At 46.3% G+C, this 18,705-nt stretch overlaps 1 protein-coding gene across 5 annotated transcripts in view; it reads left to right on the top strand.

Moving 5' to 3' along the window:
- Positions 1 to 18,705, top strand: part of LOC311604087 (uncharacterized protein) — a 207,919-nt gene that overhangs the window by 121,355 nt on the left and 67,859 nt on the right. For 2 of the 5 annotated variants that reach the window (XR_014781374.1, XM_084793615.1), the window contains exons 1-2: positions 7,688 to 7,872; positions 10,758 to 10,918. The exons of 1 other annotated variant lie outside the window; for it this stretch is intronic. Coding sequence is in view for 1 of the 4 variants with exons in the window: in XM_084793615.1 (XP_084649741.1) it covers positions 7,731 to 7,872; positions 10,758 to 10,918 (303 nt within the window). In the remaining 3 variants the exon portion in view is untranslated. Of the gene's footprint in view, positions 1 to 7,687; positions 8,020 to 10,757; positions 10,919 to 18,705 lie in introns of those variants that run through there. 2 more of the 5 variants (XR_014781376.1, XR_014781375.1) reach the window with 2 other exon arrangements.

Here is an 18,705-nt window from a genome sequence, read left to right as displayed (position 1 = left end):
CTCCTTGTCCCCTCTGTGATGCTTCTTGGTCCTCCCAGCCTCCCCTCATCCAGACCCTCAGGACGACACATGATGTTAGGACGATATGGGCTTTGGCTATGATCAAAGCTGAGAACTGCAGCTGAGACCTGAACCAGCAGATAAATTAGCAAAGACTTATTTCAGCCAATTGGGCCAGATTCTGTGACTATGTGAAGCCAGAAGCCTATGCCACAGTTCTGAGGCAGAACCGCCTTAGCCATGCATTAGAGAGCTAGGCATCACAGAGGAGAAGGCTGTGGTGGTACAGATGTGGGGTGCTCTCTGAAGGGCTCTCAGTCATCCAGAGGGGGGAAGTGGCATCTGCCACCACTGATATCCCTCCAGCTTACTCCCATACTTAATAAAAGATGGAAGATGAGTGTGTGTGTGTGTGTGTGTGTGTGTGTGTGTGTGTGAGAGAGAGAGAGAGAGAGAGAGAGAGAGAGAGAGAGAGAGAGAGAGAGAGAGAGAAGAGAGAGAGAGAGAGACGGAGAGAGAGAGACAGAGAGACAGAGAGAGACAGGAGAGAGAGAGAGACGGAGAGAGAGAGACAGAGAGAGAGAGAGAGAGACCACATGTCTTTGTTACTCATTTGCAATGTAAACACGACAGGCGAGCTCATTAGGGCAATGTTTTCAGTGGAAAGATGTATTTCTGCTGGACACAATGCAAGAATTTTTTTCTCTCATGGAATTTTCACTTAACAATAGAGAGAAAAAGTTGTTTTCATGCAGGCAGTTTTGGCTCCAGCTATGGCTTTGACCAGGGCTTTCCCCAATGCCACCAGGACTGAAGACTACAGTTGCGATGGAAATTTTAATGCTCTTCAAATAACTCCAAATGCACCAAAGAGCATGACATCCCGTGTTAAGCTGTGCTTCCTGTTCCTGAGACAGTGTTTGAACGTTGCCATTTGAGGGTCTCAGAGACCCCTGAACAGTTTTTAAGCTGTTGGACTTTTTGTCCTTTTCATTTGACATCAAGGTGACAAGTGAGCTGCCTGTGTAGCAAGTTTCACATCCCAGTCACTGTGGGTTTTACTTTCTAGTCCTCTCAGGTTCATGTTTGGGTTTTCAGAGCAGAAATAAAATATTGAATATGAAACTCACGTGTGCCCCATGTCATCACTGTCCAAGGCATGGCGCCTGCCTGTTACCTAGTTCTTGTGCTTGTTGAGAGCCAAGCCTTGCCTCTTCCCTCCTCTTTGCTATGACTTCTGGTTAGTCTGATGATGTCACAGTGATGCACAATCATCAAAGTCAGAACGTTGTGCTTTCCACTGTGAGTGGGGACATCACCAACTCGCCTAAGCGATACTGGTCACCACAGGGCATGGGTGTGGTTAGTGGTCCTTAGGAGAAGAGGCCAGAGGGCAGATGGGTCTCCTGCTGCCCTAAACTTGGCAACCAATTGAGTCAAAATGACTCCATTCCCTTGTGACTACATTTTTTAAAGTATTTTTTTCTTCCTTCAGGTTTGATACTGATTTTCTTTCTTACTTCCTTCTCAATAAGCTCATTTTCTTCAAAATGTGAAAGCACTGCTCGATATGAAATTAATTTACATGCTGATGACTTTTAGGTGATTTTCTCTTATCTCACTTTAATAAGACCTAACAGGAAAGTCCCATGCCTACACCTGCCTCCTGTAGCCTGGATCTGTGGTATTCCCCAAGGACTCCTGTGACAAAGGCTTGGTGCTGTTGGGAGGTAGCGGAGCCTTTAAAAGGGGGGGCTTAGAGGGAGGGCCTTAATTCCTGAAGGGAACACAGACCTGTGATGACTGTGGGGGAGTGGTCGCAGCATTTTTTGTTGTTATTTTTATAAGTAAACACCTGTAAAGGCATATTTATTCTGTAGAAATGATATCCAGTCAGCAGGAAGATCAGTGATTTAGGGTCTGAAAGTATCAGCTGCCACCAGATATGCAGTTACTATGAAAAACAAAATTCTGATTCTGGGAGGGCTCACTTGACATGTGTTTGCAAATATATACAGATTGCCACCAAGAGAGAGGGACCCGCCTTCCCGGGTGTCACCATCCACATCTCCAGTGGGCACAGCCTGTCGCTGCCTCCAGCTTTGGGGCTTGTACTCCTCACAAACTTTTGTTAATATTTATGAAAACGATGCAATGCCCCTTTGGTGTTTAAAAAAAAAAATCTAAATGAACATTGCTAACAGTGGTACTGTATCTGCCCAAGCATAATCACTGTTTGGGGGTTGGCAAAGTTTGCAAAATAAATCTTATCTGATGCCACAGGCTGGCAGCACTGTTTATCTCGGACACCCTGAACTACTGGAAGTCTTGATGCTGGAGTGCTGAGTTCAGCAAACAAATTTCACAGCTCAGAACTAAATAGTTTCACAGAGAGGGCTGTAACTTGGTTTCATTATAGCAGGACAGAATTAGGAAGGCAGACAATAAAAACCCCGTGGAGGCTCGCACAGCATACATCCCACTGAACATTAACGCATTAACGCCAACCTAAGTGGCAACTGGGGATGAGCGGGGTCTTAAAATTTGGGGTTCCTTTGGCTCAGAGCTCCTCTGTGCCAGAGCACAGGTCATTTCAATTTCCTGTTCTATTGCACAGTTGTGGAGGGACATGTGTTTAATGGCCTGTTTTTACCCTAAATGAACTCTAAGAAGAACTGTACCAACGGAATCTGATGGGATAGTTTGGAAATGGCAGTTGTGGTCCAAGAACATGGCAGAGGTGCGTTCTTTTCCTGTAGAAGCTGTTTGCACTGAACTGGGACGTCTGGGTTTTGGCAGCTGGGATACTAGGCCCCTGAGCCTATGAGTAGCTGTAGAGGCTGCCTTTCCTTCTTCCTTTTCCAGAGCATCATGAAGAAGCACAAAGAAGCCCATCTCTTGGGTATATGAACCAGTAGTGCCTCCTGGCTCTGTGTCTTTGCAGCTTTGGCCTCCGCATGTAGGCAGTGTGAAGGCATCTATCTGTAATGGAATCCTAGAGTCTGCTATAGGATTCAGCAGAATGAAAGGGGAGGTGTGGAAGAAAGGAGAGAGGAGGGGAAGGGAGGAAGGGGAGGAGGGAGAGGGAGAAGGAGAGGGTTGGTGTTTACAAGACTTTGTTTGGCAATCTAGAGGTGCTCATAGATTCTGAGGGACCATTGCTTCTGAAGGTGGCTCCTGCCCATAGCTTCTGAGGCACTCCTGAGGTGTCTATTGGTCCTTCAGAGAAAAGGTGGCCTTGCTGTTCTGTCATCTGAGAAAAACAAGACCATCACTTGGATTCACCATATTTAGGTTCTGAACCGACTCAATGAGAGATTCTGCTTTTCCAAGTGTAGATTTCTTGTAGAAAAGTGATCAACTTGTCAGGGCCCTTCCCTGGGGCTTCTTCAGGATTTCAAATGTCTGAGTTTGCTAAATCAGCAAATCCTTCTTGGGCTTCTACTCCAGGCTGCCGATGGATAGTAGAGACGGAGAGGAAGGTGAGGTGCACTCTGAGTGCCACAAGTTTCTAATCAAGAAAGAAATCTAAGCTGCAGCCCTGTGTAAGTCAATGGACAGTGTTCTTCCTCCCAGGAGGCAATGGGGACCTCCGGCGTGTTAAATGTCGTCTATGATAGAGCTTACCCGCGAGGTTGTGTGTGGATTGAGAGAGTTAATGTGTTCCAGTTTGGAGTAACATCCATGCCATGAGAGGTCCATAGATGCTGTAATTTATATCATTTTTTCAACCCCTTAAAGTGTGACTTTGATAGGATTTTACGTGTGAGGAAACCAAGACCCAGAGCAGAATGTTCTGCCTGCTTGTGACAAGCCTCATCCTTGTTCTTATGTCTGCCTTGCAACCCTTTCTGTGTAGTGTCACCCTGGAAGAGAACACCCGTACATACCAGTAATGTGTCACTAGTCACTGCCCTCTTCAGCTTCTGACATGCCCCATTTTACCATTGGCTGTGAAGTCAAGCCATAAACCAGCACCAGGCTCCCAGTGCCAGACCTGCTTTGTAGAGAACTTTTTCTTCTATATTTTTTTCCCATCAAATCAGAAGAGTGTTGTCTTCCCTATTTAAAAATTTAATCTATTTTCTTCCCAAAATATACCTTATAGCCTACTTTAAAGTCCTTGCTCTAGAAACGGTTATTCCCTGGGCCATGAAAGCACAAATGCAAAGCCAGGGTAATGAGAAGAGGAACCACACCAACAGGCATGGCCTTAAATGACCACCTTGGCAGGGTGCACATACCACCAGCGCTCCCAAGTATTGCTGTCTCCCAAGGTGTTGCTGTAAATCTGAGATGCTCTAAGATCTGTTGGCCTTGGCCTCCTCACCTGCGAAGGGGAGGCTGACAAGGTTGACCTCCTTGGCAGGTGCCTAAGCATCAAATGCTGGGACAGAGACAGTATTCATGACAGCTGCTGTTTTGTGACTATGGTACTATGGGCAACGATGCATCTGTCTGTCTGCCATGTTGGAGACCGAGCAGAATCTGGGTCCAGTGCACACCTGAGACTCCCCTCATGCTCACCCCAGGCTGGGACCTGAAGAGACAGTGAGCTTGCTCAGCCTGGTAGAGGAGCGGAGTTGCAATGATGACTTTCTTCTTAGCTCGCTTCCCCCCAATAATTTCTGCCTCTCTGGACCGTGCTGAGGGCGGAGAAGCCCTATAGGATCACCTTGTCACTGAGGTCATGATGGGTGTCTGTTAGCTAGCAGGTCCTCTGGCTGCTATCTCTCTGAAAGCACAGGCCACACTTCTCCCAGTCTCCCTCTCTGTGCAGAGGAGCTGAACTGTCCCTACTCCTCGTAGATGCAAACAAGACCTGCTTCCCGCTCTAGTGCCAACACCCAAGACACCCTTGATGGTATGTAGGCTAGGTCACATGGAATGGAAGCTCACCCCCACCCCCCACCCCCAGCATTCACCAGAAGCCTACGAGAGCAGGGAGTTGCCTTTGTTCCCTTGAAACTGAAGGCTCCGCTTGTCTCTTCCCACAAGGCCCGTCGTGCTGTCTGTGATACAGCGCTGTACCTCTTAACCTTCATAGTCAAAGGGAACTGTGGCCTCTTCTTTCAGAACCACTGTCCTGCTAGATATGACAGCTGCCCATGTCTAGTCTAATGCTCTCCCACTTCAGAGTCCCTTCGTGGCTGCCTATGGCCACGGTGCTGCACCTCATCGAAAATGGTGGTTTGGAAGAGGAATTTCATCTCAGCTTTGCTTGTATTACCCATTAGAGCACCTATAAGTTAAATTAGTCCCCACCGCTCACCCACAAGGTCGTAAGCTGCCCAGCTGAGTGAGGTGGGGGAAGGGAATAAGAGAACGGCTTGATCAACACCGCAGCTCTCCTTGTTAAGCACCGAAGCTCCTTCTGTAGCATTACAGCCATACTTGTTTTAATTTACTTGTTTAAACATGGGGTTACATGCATCCCAGGCTGCCCTTTAGCTCCCTTCATAGCCAAGGAAGACCTTGAACTTCCAGTCCTCTGCCTCCACTTCCTGAGTGCTAGAGTCACAGGCATGTGGTACCTACCACACCTGATTTAGTTGGTATGGCATCAAGCCCAGCAAGGCATGCATGATAGATGAGCACTGGACTGAGCAATGCCCCAGCCCTACCTTCTTCTAGTCTTAGCAACCTATAAGTGAAATATCAATTTATGCAGAAGGCTTGTGTCTCAGATCCCACTTTTTCCTGTGAAAGCAGAAAGGCTTGGCTGTGGATCCCTTGACTGGATGTGAGGGTGGAAAGGGAGCAAGCTACAAGTCTGTGGAAGACCCCACTTCTGTTATAGCACAGAGGTGGCTTCCCCTCGCTAGATGAGGGTACCAAATCACAGTCCATGTGGAGGAAGCCACTCCCTCATTCTGCCGTCCTGCTGCATCCCCAAGACCTTTTTCTCTCTTGCATCTTTCCCTGCTTATCTCCCCTGATCATCCGGTGTTGAGGGTTTTCCTCACTGTCAAGCGTTCATATCTGCACCTTCACAGAATATTCCTTTGGATAGATTTAGGGCAGATAAAGATCTAAAAATAGCATGACTTCTTTTTACTCTAGACAAAGACCCAGGGGATTTAAATAATAGCATATGAGGCATTGCCTTGCTGCTTGGCTAGCTTACTTTTCTTTCTATAGACCTCAGAAAATATAAGTCCTTTAGTTTCTGAGACAGGGTCTTCCAGAATAGTTCATACTGGTCTTGAAATCACAATTATCAGGCCTCAGTCTCCCATTCCAAGAGCCAGGATTATAGGCATGTGTCAAAAAGCCCAAGTTCTTCCTCTCCTCCTCCTCCTCTTCCTCCTCCTCATTCTTTTTTAAAATAAAATTACATTTGTTTATTTATTTGTGTGTGCATGTGCATATGTGTCTGAGTGTGTGATTGTGTATGAGTGTGTGTGTGCATGTGCATGTGTGAGTGTGTGAGTGTGTGTGTGTGTGTGTGTGTGTGTGTGTGTGTGTGTGTGTGTGTGCGTGCTGGTACATGGTATGTGAATAGTCCTGAGAAGACAATTTGTGAAATTTTGTACTTGTCTTCTGCCATGCGGTTTTTAGGGCCTGGAACTCATTAGACTTGGCAGCCATTGCTGTTTTTCTTTGAGCCTCCTCACCAGCCCCTGAGTTCTTTGAAAGTAAAGAGATAAAAAAAAGGTAAAGAAGTTGTGGGCCTTTTGTGTGACCTTGTGACTCCTTGTCTCTCTTTCTGTTGTGTAGAGATGGAGCCTAGCTAGCAGTTTCAAAGGCTCCCGAGAGAACAAAAGGAACTTTGCCCCCGAGTCTGTGTGACACAGGTGATGTCCTTAGCGAGAACCCGTTGCTTCAAGTCAGTTTCGCTCTGGCTGCACCCTGCTCTGGAACTTCCCCCACTAACCTGACTGCGGTTGCAGATGGCACCAGAGTGGCTGGAGAGGCTTCAGGCATGGCCCACCGCTGTGGCCCCTTCCAATAACCACCAGGCCCACCTGGAAGTGCAACTCCAGGTCTAGTGGAAGTGAAAGCTGTCATCGGAGCCACCCAGGTCTATTTTGGGGGTTCCGCCTGACTCCTCCCCCCATCACCTATCTGAAGGGCTGGCTTGATGTGGTTTCCTTTCTACCTTTCTTTATAGAAATTGGCAAAGGCTTCCTCATGGCCTTACCGTTTGGTCCTCAGAAGGTCTATGGACACTGGAAACCTTCATTGCTTTCCAGAACTGATATTTTGCTGCAAGTCTTATGGTCACTGAGTCCCGGTCTTATTGCCCGGTTGTGGCCTGAGTGTCAGGCTTTGGGGAAGGGGGTCCAGAGACTCGAGGTTCTGACCCAAGAAGATCCTGGGTCAAATCTTCTCCCCTTAGCAGTGCTCTATGGTAGTGTCTGCCCCCTCTTGTCTCCTCTGTCCTTCAGGAAGGGCAGAGCTACAGCTAAAGCAGCTGGGAGGTGACTGGAATAGTTAATCGTGCCTTCTATTTCTGGTTTTCTGACTTTTCTTGCCTGAGGTAGTGAGAATGTAATACAAAATTTGATTAGAGAAAAACTAGTGTAACCGGTTCAGCCACTTGAGATAAAAATGTGGTAATATTACTTTTATAGTTCTAATAAATGTATTCTGCTCACATCTGCCCTTGCAGAGCAGTCTCTTGAAGGTCTTCCATGATATGAATGTGCGCTTGTGGAGGGGAGGTGGTCACTCAGCACAAAGGTTCAGCTGATTTTAAGAGTCGGCCATAGGAGGAAAGCAACTCAATGCCCCCTGATGCAGCTGCACTCCACTCCTGCTGCGTGTCACTCTTAGAGGTAGCCGAGGTAGCCGGTCCTGCACAGCACCATGGTGACCCATGTACTGGTTGGCTGGGGCCCTGTGTTTTTCATCCTTGCAGAATCTCAGGTGATGGCCTTTGGCAACTACTAGAAGATACAGTTCTCTCAGGTCCTACAGCGAGGCTTCTTGAGTTTTACCTGGAACGGGGCTCAGTGGAGCTACATTCAGAGGCGGTACCTGGATAAACTGCGCCTATAGCAGCCCAACTCGGAGGTGTGTGGCTGTCAGTTACTTTCTGGTGACTTCCTCTTTGGAACTCATTGGGTTTTCTCTCCCGGGCTTTGGGGCCGAGCTTCTGGCCCTGCTGGTAGGCCTTCGTTCTCACTGTCTGCACCTATCCTTTCCCTTAACTTCTTGTATGCATCTGTGAACCTGTTTTTCATATCACGGGGAGAGGCCGTTTGCTTATGCTCACCTACAAAATATTCACTGGGTCTCGGAGGGACCCTCTAGGGAGTCGCCCCTGAACAAAGAAAGGGTGTTTGAAATGAGTGTATATTTCTACTGTGACAAAGTGTGCGGCTGCGACTGCTGCCAGGGGAGTAGGTGGCATGCAGTGTTTGGCATTCAGTTCTGGGAAAGTCAAAGCCCATCGATTGAGATTTGCATGCCACATTGGCCTTGTTCTGTCAGCAGACCATTCAAGGCCAAAATCTTTCAGCCTTCGTGTGTTGGCAAGTTGACTCACATCTTTAAAATTCCAAAGTTTTTTTTTTTTTTTTTTTTTGGTTGAAGTCATTCCTTTCTGAAATGATTCAAAATTTAAAGGGATATTTTAAAAATTATATTTGAAATTTAATATTAAAGACTGACATATTTAGGTTAAAGGACAGTTTTTGGAAAGATTAAAGTCATGACTCATATAAATACAAATGAATGCCTATAAATAAAAATGAAGCTTTAATTCAGCTCATTAATCAAAGAACCAATAGGAGGCTGCAACTAATTTAGGAAAGAATCCAATACACACACACACACACACACACACACACACACACACACACACACAGTGAGAAAGACAGAGACAGAGAGAGAAGGCAGACAGAGTGAGAGACAGAGACAGAGAGAGATAGAGAGACAGAGAGATTCAGAACCATTACAGGGGATTTACAGATAGCTGTGAAGTGCTCAAAGGCCACAGAGCATCACCCCAAACAGAATTTGCATTTCTATGGATATGAACCAGATGGTTTTGTAGAAAGTCAGTTTTCTATAACTTATAGGTGTAAAAGGATTCAAACATAAAGTGAGCAGCAACTTAGACAGTGTCACTTTAGTTTTTGGCTTCTCTAGGGTCTGACATGATTTTCATAGATACTCCTTTGTTTCTGAGGTGACCTGAGGGACGATGGAGTCCTGGCAGGCTGCATCACAAGGATGACAATTATGCAGATTCAGAGACATTTGCTTTGGGTTATTCTTAGGACCGAGTTGTGCTCTGTTCCTCATTTTTTGTACAGTGTGGTAGAAATGGCCCAGACCTAAGAGCGGGGCTGTGATCTCACTGTGTAACTAGCTTGCGAAGCTTTTTCAGAACAAGTAAGTTCTCACTGAAAATAGCATGTAGTGTTTTAGGGACCTCACCGGGTCTCTGTGTCACGGGCTAAAGGAGAGCTCTCTCCTGATTGCCAAGAAATTTCCAGTTTGCAAATCAGTCTTTCATTTTAGAGTGAATAGGGCCTTACCCCATCTCCTCTGAAGTGTTTTCTCCACCCCACTCACACACTTCTGGGCTCCCTCATCTATCCAGGACTGTCATCCAGAGGCCCATGCTTTGTGGTTTTTCTTATTCTCAGCTCAGCTCGACTTCATATGTGTCTGTCCAGCTCAGCATGCTCAGAGTTTCCACTGTCACTACCCTGGGCCATGCCTTGGCAGGTCTTTCCTTGTTTACTCAGTGTCTCTTGGGCTCATGTAGTCTTTCTTCATGCAGTCTTGCCCTCCAAACTCTCTGCAGAAATATCCAGAGTGGCCTTTTAAGATATGTATTCCAAAGTGTAATATCCTTTTACTAAAAATCTCTCTTTTTTTTTTTTGACATCTTGTGTAAGCTTTATAAACAAAAGCCTGGGGCATGAGAACATGCCAATATCATCTGGAAAATGTCATCTATACAGTGGAGGCTAGAGGAGATGGTTAGGGACCAAACAACAGGTAGGATCAAAGTAGAGAAATACAAAGGGTGAACAGAGGAGAGGAATTTATGTTTTCTCTCTCTTTTTTTCATATTTTTTACATATACATTTATATTATTACACATATATACAAAAAACTACCTATAGCAAGAAGAACCATGACACAATCAGGAATTATATAAATGTTACATTCTTAGTGTTTTGACTATTTGTATTTGACAGCCTTGAAGAAAGCATCTTTCCTATCTTGGTGCATTTAACATTCTGAATGTAAATCAGTCTCCATCACATCTTGTCATTATCAACTTATAACATCTATCTAGACCTAAACACATCTTAACCCCTGAACAACTAAGCTTCATTGGAAGCTACCTGGTCTTCAGCTCCATCAGAGACTTGATTACCTGAGTATGCCGGGAGTGTAGGTTCATAGCTTTCCAAATGAGAAGACGGCAGAGACAGTTTTCTACCTGAATAGTCACCTAAAACTCTCTATAATGTTGGAGCATCTTCTTCAGCCTCCTGGCTCAATATATCTGACAGACAGAGGCAGGAAATATTGAAGACTTGCTTATCCTATCTTGGCTGAGTTTGTCTGTTGACTCTGCCTGCACCAAATGCCTTGCACATTTTTAGGGCAGAATTCTGTCTGTGGTAGAAACGAGGACGTTTTGCCCAGTGGCTTGTTTGCCACATTTGAAGCCATCTCCATAAGGAGGTTCTTTGATGCTCATGCTCACCATCCTATTTGAGGTAGGCTGGGTGTTAAAGGAGAGATAAACATGTTTGTTTGTTTGTTTGTTTGTTTTTGTTTAGATCACAAGTGGAGGATGAGAAAAAGACTTGTGAGAGAGCAGGTGATGTTTATCACCTTAGAAGTCAAACCACCACGTGGGGAGAGATTTGTTGTTAACCAGCAGCAAAACCTCCTTGAACAAATTATGAGAGAAGGTATAAATGTGAGCCGAAAACAAGAGGTGAGGCCTTTGGAGACTTGGGATAGTTTTGGCTGTTCATCACTCAGCTTCCAGATGCTCCTAGAGAGAACCACTCGAGGGAAGGCTTTGGGGCTCTGGCTTAGGTTCCAGATCCTGGTTGCTCCAGGTTCCAGCAGAAGAAATCCTGCTGATTACGTCAGGAGAATTGTTCCTCAGAACTGATATCCTTACAGTTTCATTATTGTATTTTTTAATCTTCTTTTCCTATTGTTTAGGCTAGTTGGGTTATAAGTGAGGTACTCTCAGTTAATAAGTTTGTAATAAAATATATTTGTTAAGAAAATTGAGCCTACAGGGCATTGCCGGGAGTTACCCTGTCTCGTTGTCAGTGAATTTTTTTTTTCAAGACAGGGATTCTCTGTGTAGTTATGGCTGTCCTAGACTCACTTTGTAGACCAGGCTGGCCTTGAACTCACAGCAATATACCTGCCTCTGCCTCCCGAGTGCTGGGATTAAAGGCGTGCGCCACCACGCCTGGCTGTCAGTGAATCTTTGAAATAATAAAATCCATTTTAAATGCCATATTCTGCATGTCTTTGAGGTTTTGAAGACCGTATCTAACTATGCTACCTTATCTTCCTATAGAATCCTATCTATCTGCCACACCTAAGATGTATATTCTTGTGATAAAAGTAGACTAGTGATTGACTTGACCATGATTTGATCAACTAACAATTAACTTGTGTAACTTATTTATCCTAAATTACCAAAAATCTTTGATGTGTTTGCATTGCAACTGTAAAAACTCAACCTCTCTCCTGTGCCCTGGAATGGTGAGTGATGTGTGTTGTGTGTAGCTTCCCTCTCCAACTCTGTGCCCCCCAGCGTGCAGCCTCCCTGACTCCAAGCCCTGATGCTCCCCTGTTCCCCAGGAGGCCAAGCTTGCCTCCTGCTGCAGGGACAGTGGGGTTCGTGTATCTTCAGCCTGGAGTGTTCTTTCCAGGAGACCCAGGTCTCAGCTCAAATATCCTCTTTTCAGAGGCTCTGTTGACCTCTGCTATCAGCTGACCAGGCTTTATTTCCTGCCTTAGGTGCATCTCACTTTGTTTATTTCCCATACCTCAGACTTTTCTCTTCTCTGCCCATCCTCTCTTGTCTGCTTTTCCTGTTTTCTTTCCTTCTCTTACTTAGCAGACCACACCTCACATCCGCACCCCCGGGCTTGTTTACTGTTGTACCTTCTACTGAGATAATTTTACATGCCCCATTCTTGACTTCAAAGGTGATGGACGTGCTTATTCTTATTTATTTATCTCTGAAAAACTGCACACATCCGACCATGTTCACAGCTCTGGCTGCTGTGTGCATCTACAAACCCATGGCTCCTCGGAGAGTGGTATCAGAGAATCTCTTCTCTTGTGCTAGATACAAGCCGCATTCTTTTGTTTGTTTGTTTGTTTGTTTGAGACAGGGTCTCTCTGTGTGTAGCCTTGGCTGTCATGGACTCGCTTTGTAGACCAGGCTGGCCTCGAACTCACAGAGATCCACCTGCCTCTGCCTCCCGAGTGCTGGGATTAAAGGAGTGCACCACCACTTCCTGGCTACATGCTGTGTTCTTATCCTTAAATCAAGAAATCCCAACACCAGTCTCTTCTAGGGTTAGAGAAACAGAATGAGGTTTTAGTTTAGTTTAGTTTAGTTTCTCTGTTTTATAAGAACAGGCTGTAATACACCTTGTGGGTTCTTCCACGTGGCCTATTTCCCTTTGTTCATATCCACCCTGACACGTTTTCCTCTGTAGTTTTTATCTTCTCCCCTAGGAAGATCAAACAGCTCTCCATGATACATATTAATTTTAGAATCATTAAGTAATTAGAAAAACCAGGTGTGATAAATATAGAAGTCATTAAAAAGTTCATAGAATAGTTTGACTTTAGAAGAACTTTGTGATTAAAATGTTTCACTCTAACCATGAAAACTTGACTGGATCCAGGTGACAGAAAAGGAAACGGCAATAAAGGAGCATGGTCTGTAGGAATGGGAAATGTCACCCTTGCATGGATAACACAGACTCTGGCTTAGTTTCCAGGATGGTGTTATGTTTTAGGTGTAAAATGTCCCCCATGGGCTCTTGTGCTTAGCTTGGTTCCCAGCTGCTACTGTTTTGGCACTATGGAGCTTGTGGGAAGTGTAGCCTAGCTTGAGGAAGTGGCTCTCTGGGAGGCGGACCATGAGGTTTATGGCTGGGCCTCATTTCCTGGACTGCTGACATGCAGTGAGCAGCGTCAGGCTCCTGCAGCCGTACCTTCTCCACTGTGATGGGCTGTGCCCTCAAACGACGAGAGTTGGAGAAGACTTCCGCCCACGGATGGGTTTCTCCTTAGGAATGCACTGGAGGTGGGGAGAGGGGGTGGTGGTGTAGGACCACACCAGCAGTGCCCTATGGGGACTGATGAAGTCCAAACCACTGGAAATTATTTAAGCCAGAGAAGACCACATAGTCACCCTCAGATCTGGATTGGTCCTCAGGTGTGTGCTGCCTGCACCTGGCCACCCTTGTGCTCTGTTGTGCTCACTCTCAAATCTAAAGGACACGTCTTGAACTTGTGGGAGGGAAGGGTAGAGACACTGGTCGCCTAGCAAAGGGCCACCTGCCTTTCAGTCAAAGTTTACAGAGCCAAGGTTTTGTATTCCTGCTCATGCAGACTGGAAGCTTCAGCCAAAGGAGATGATTCAAAAAAAAAAATCCATTTACATGGATTATGTTAAATAATGCCAAGACATGCCTGGCACAAATGTGGTAGAGTGCAGAGACCCTGACCAATGGCCAGACGCTAGTGGTGATCTTATATCGTTAGCTGTTTTTCATTTTCTCAGCAAATACTGTACTTTTTTCATTAGAAAATTCAAAAGTATTTTGTTAACCGGGGCTCACTGGTAGCCAGAGCTTCTCCAGTGAGGATTATAAAGATGGGAGTGGCACCTGTGCCAGCCATGAATGCCTTTGAGTAGTTCCGTCTTCTATTCCTGTTGCGGGCATCCCCTGAGAATGCCCAGGTGGAGACTGGCTCTCAACAGGAGGAGCTTCCAGTGCCTGTTCTGCAGGCGTTCTTAGGAGAAGCGATTTGTGGCATGAGGCAACTTGTAAATTCTCACAAATGCTATTAAGAATCAATGGATTGTGGGATATGGTGGCTGGACAGGATCTGTGTGGATTTCTTGCAGAGTTGGTACAAAAGATCCAATTCCATCATGAGTCGTCCTTGACCCTGACTTCCAGATTTCCCTTAGAGTGCAGACCGGAGGAGCAGTCCCAGAGGATGCAGGTCTGTGGGATGCTCTGTGAACAAGGATGTTATAATCAAACAGTTTGTGAAACTACTTCCTACCCTGACATTCCTAAAGGGCCATGGTGCACTGAAAGGGGGACTGGGCAGAGAAAGTAGATTTAGCATCGGCTGCCTCACATGGAACTGGAGAAGAGGGAAGGGAAGATTTAGTTCGCATCCGTATTGTTTGTTTGTGAGGAGCAGTGTTACTTTGTAAGCTAAAACCTTAATGAAAATAATCAAACGAGAAGTCTCACAAAAGCTCTGAAGGTCTCTTGACTACACACCTCTCAGAAGATCATATCTGCGGAGCTAGAAGTTAAATAAACTATGGCCCCTCTGCCCTGGAAAAAAATAGAAAATAGGAAGGACTTCTGGAAAGCTGCAAAAACAGAGCACTTCTTAAAGATTCCAGGTGGCTTGCCTCTGAGTGCACAGCTCTATAGGGATAGGGAGAGACCTTTCCTTTCTCCCTTCTTTCCTTTCCTTTTCCTGTCCATCCTTCTCTCCCTCCTTTTCTTCTTCCCCAGAGCCTTGAGCTCCGTAAACTAGGCAAGCGCTCTGAGATGAGCTACAGCACCTGCTTGGTTTGACCTCGTGCTTCTGGGTAGCACACGGCACCAAAACGCAGCACCAAACTGTCAGGAAAGTTGCTTTCCAGTGCACTTTGGGAGAGAGCAGCACCCAGCTCTCAGGCAACCACAACAGCTGGGCTCCAGCCAACTACAGCAGCCAGCCAATCACAGCCAACTATTTGGATCATGCTTCACAGAGGCCAACCCGGAGCTTGGACCAGTCAAGCTGTCTCCATATCTCATTCACTTTCCTGTGCAGGTTTCCAGCCTCCAAATGTGACCTGCCCCAGGCCCCGAGCAGAGTGTCTGCTCTCCCATGCGCGTTCTACCCGTAGCCTGATTCTTATTTCATAGAGTTCCACTCTTTCAGATTGAATTCATGGGTGGTGTTTATTAAAGCTGCTCCCAATATGACATTCACCATTAAGGACAAAGGATGTGTCCTGCTGGCATATGTTAGGAAGTCAAAATGCCCCTGTGCAGTGTACAAGGTAGCAGGCTACATCGCAAGCAGCTGGTCTTTTGGAAATCGTCAAGCCTGTATTCAGGGATGGGCCGTCACTAACTTGGGCTTTGAGTACATGGTATTATTGTCCTTTCTCTTGAAGACCTGTTCTTTTGGGAAAGGATGTGGGCTTTGCAGGTTGACCTACATCTTAGCCCTCACAAACACAGGCTGTTACTTTTAGGCGCCCTCTGCGTGGTTTCTGGAGGTCTACGCAGAGGACATGGGAAATGGGTGGCTCTGAGCTCCTCTCCCATAATTCCCTATGGGGCATATCACAGGAAGGACTTTGGCTGTTATCCAGCCTTCTCTACACAGTGACAGAGCCTGCTGCCATTCTGTGCCCAGGGCCTTTCTGATTCCATGCGCAGCTAGGGTAAGCTACTTACTGGTTATAGGGGCAGGGGCACAAGGGACACATCTACACTCCCTCAGGAAACAAAGTATGATAGAGAGCAAAGCCAAAGACTTCAAATCTGACACCTCTTAATCTACAAAATAAAAACAAGCCAGAACACAACTCACATGCTTGCAAGGAAGTGGATGGGAAGTCCCCATGGGAATGGCCAGGAAGAGCTACTCCAGAAAGTCACCTTACATCATTTATGAAAGGTAAATGCTGGCACAGTTCACCGGCCTATAGCACCATGCTGCAGGATAGTTTACTGATCACAAATGAGTCTCCTTTATTTTAAGGAGTGGTTTCCATGTAGCGGACTAATTTACATACAACCAGGCTGAGGAAAACCTGCAGTGTCTCAAAAAAATGTTTGCAATATCACAGAATTAGATTTCCAATGTGAACAAAGGGATTTTTCACTGGCGGTTTGCCTACCGTGATGAGGGCCCTTGTGTGGATCTCTTTGTGAGGCAGAGGTAAGTGTGGGTGGCTGGATCTTGAGGTAGGTGGGGAGGCTGCTTGAAAGGCCCAGGGTGAAAGACTTCAACGCTGGGAAGGGAGGACTGATTGATGCTGTCATGATGAGATGGCCAGGGCTCAGCAGGTCAAAATCTTTGTTGGTCATTGTTGCTGCTACCGTGTTTGGTCGTTGGAGCACTGAGCTTTCAGGGCTAGCACATATGGAACTTGGGACACTGGAGTTTCTAACTTTTGTTGTGGTTGCTCATTTTGACAATGTCTGTGTCTCAGTCACTCACAGCTATGGTAAGCCCCTGTCAGCCTATGTAGACCAAGCGGTTGGCATCCTTCTGAGCACAGAGTTGAGATCTGTGGTCCTCTTATTTCTCTTCTTGACTCCTGGCACTTTGATGACAGAGTCTCGGAATGTACTTGTCAACTTGAGTCAGGGAACAGGGGGAACCGTGGAAGGGACAATCAAAACAGTAGGTTTCCTCAAAGCCCCCTCCTCAGGATTTGAGTTTAGCAGAGGTTCATCTTGTCAGTTTGTTGGGATTTAGACTCGATAGGGAGCAAGTCTCTGCTCCTCTAGATTAGGTTAACTGAGGTGGGGAAGACCCACCCTAACTGTAGGCGGTGCCAGTCCATGGGCTGGAGTCCCGGGCTAAATAAAAAGGGGAAAGTGAGCCCAGCACCAGCTTTTGCCACTCTGCTTCCTGACAGCAGGTGACCTGTGACCAGCAGCCCTGGCTCCTTCTGCAGTGCTTTTCCTTTTCCTAGGGACTGCATCCTGGTCCTGTGGGTCAGAATGTACTCTCTCTCTCTCCTTCCGGTGGCTTTGGTGGCTATCTTAACTACACTGACACTGACAGGGAAAGCAATTAATGCTTTCTTTTTCCATAAGCCTTTTATAAAAAGTACCACTAAAATAAAAGAGTATGAAGCTAAGGCTTCTGTGTGCTTCTCCTGCCTCTGAGGCTGAAAGGGTGAGACCATAGGGATGTGCTTAGCACGGGGTAGAAGGGAAGGGACAAAAGGCTTCAAGCCAGGGACAGAGGGTGGTGTGATAGTGACTCAAGCAGAAGCCTCCTTCTCTTGAATGCAGATTCACAGTCTACAGGTCACAGAGCGACTTTGGGGATGGTTACCCACTGCCTCTTTGCATATGTGGCTTCTCACAAGCACTCCTCAGGGTGTCAGGTTGAACCTAAGAGTCCATCCCACTCTTGAGGGGACAGAGGGGATTCCACATAGTGAACTGACAGTAAATGTCAGTGTCAGGGACCAGGGAAGTCATCTGCATGCACTGCTGTAGATTCGGGCGTTTGGGGAAATTTCCATCCCTTTTCCCCTATAGTCCTTTAAATGAATACAGATGTTCTGATTCTAGAAGAGCCACGGAGGAGCTTGCTATGGTCCCAGTTCCCTACCAATTGCTAACACATACTAGGCCTTCAGGTTTTTGCTGACAGAACTTAGACCATGAGACAGAGATGGTGCTAAGTAGACTTTGAAGAAGATAAACACTGCACATATCCCAGAGGAAACAGAGGTTGAGCTGCACCCAGGGAATGCCGGAAACTTCTGCATGCCTAGAAATGCCTATAGTGATGGGGCAATGCAATAGCATTCTCAGTGACCTGGGGCACCCTTGAGGGAGAGAAAGTCTAGTTTCAGAACTGGGGAGAGGACCTTCCAGGGCTGGGCCCTGCACCAGGCCACCTGAGAACAGAGTGGAGGGAGGAGGCCATTGTGAGTAAGCTTCTGAGGAGAAGGTGTGACCTGCTTTAAACACCTTGTCCTTTAGTCAAGCAAGTGCAGAGAGCCTTAGCCCTATGTAGAGAGACTATAGTGAAAATGTCTGAGTGAGATGCACTTTCTAAAATGTAAATGAGATGCAAATTAACCTGTTTGATTTACTGACTTCAAAAGTCAATTAGTGGCACCCTGGGGGAGGCTCTGGGCTGTGCGTTGTGTGGAGGAATGAACTCTGACCTCCTTTTTGTGTAACTCCACAGTGAGCACCATCACCTGGCACAGAGAGGAAGCTAAATTTGTGTTTGTGAAAGAGCCATCATCACGTCTCAGGCTTTTCTTCTTTGATACCATTTAACACCGAGCAGTTAGGATTAGAAGGATGCAACTGGTTTGCAACTGGGTGGGAGGGGGATGGGAGGGTGACCAAAATTTATTATATAGATATATGAAACGAACAAGCAACAAAAATCGTGTCCCTGAGCTCTCCGTGTTCTGTGCGTTTCCTTTTGCTGTAATAGCTTTTTATTAAGTGGCCACTGTGATGCTAGGAAGGAAGATGCATTCTTCATGCTGGAGAATGAGTGAACCCCTCGGGCTTGAGCCCGTAGGTGAGATGATCAGACGGAGACATAGGTGCCATGTCTTAGTGTTGTCTGACTTTACTATGCTAAGAGAGCACAAGTGGTTCTTATGGAGGGCAGGGTCAAGCAGAGGCAGCTTAGCTGGGTACAACTAAGATGAAGTGCTCAACAAACACAGATGGACACATGCCTTAACTGACCCAAATAGAGCTTGTATTT

The sequence above is a fragment of the Acomys minous genome (assembly GCF_964271855.1).
Source record: "Acomys minous genome assembly, chromosome: 8".
In the NCBI taxonomy this organism is placed as follows: domain Eukaryota; kingdom Metazoa; phylum Chordata; class Mammalia; order Rodentia; family Muridae; genus Acomys; species Acomys minous.
The sequence above is the reverse complement of the archived record's forward strand: the minus strand, read 5'-3'. Positions and strand labels throughout refer to the sequence as shown.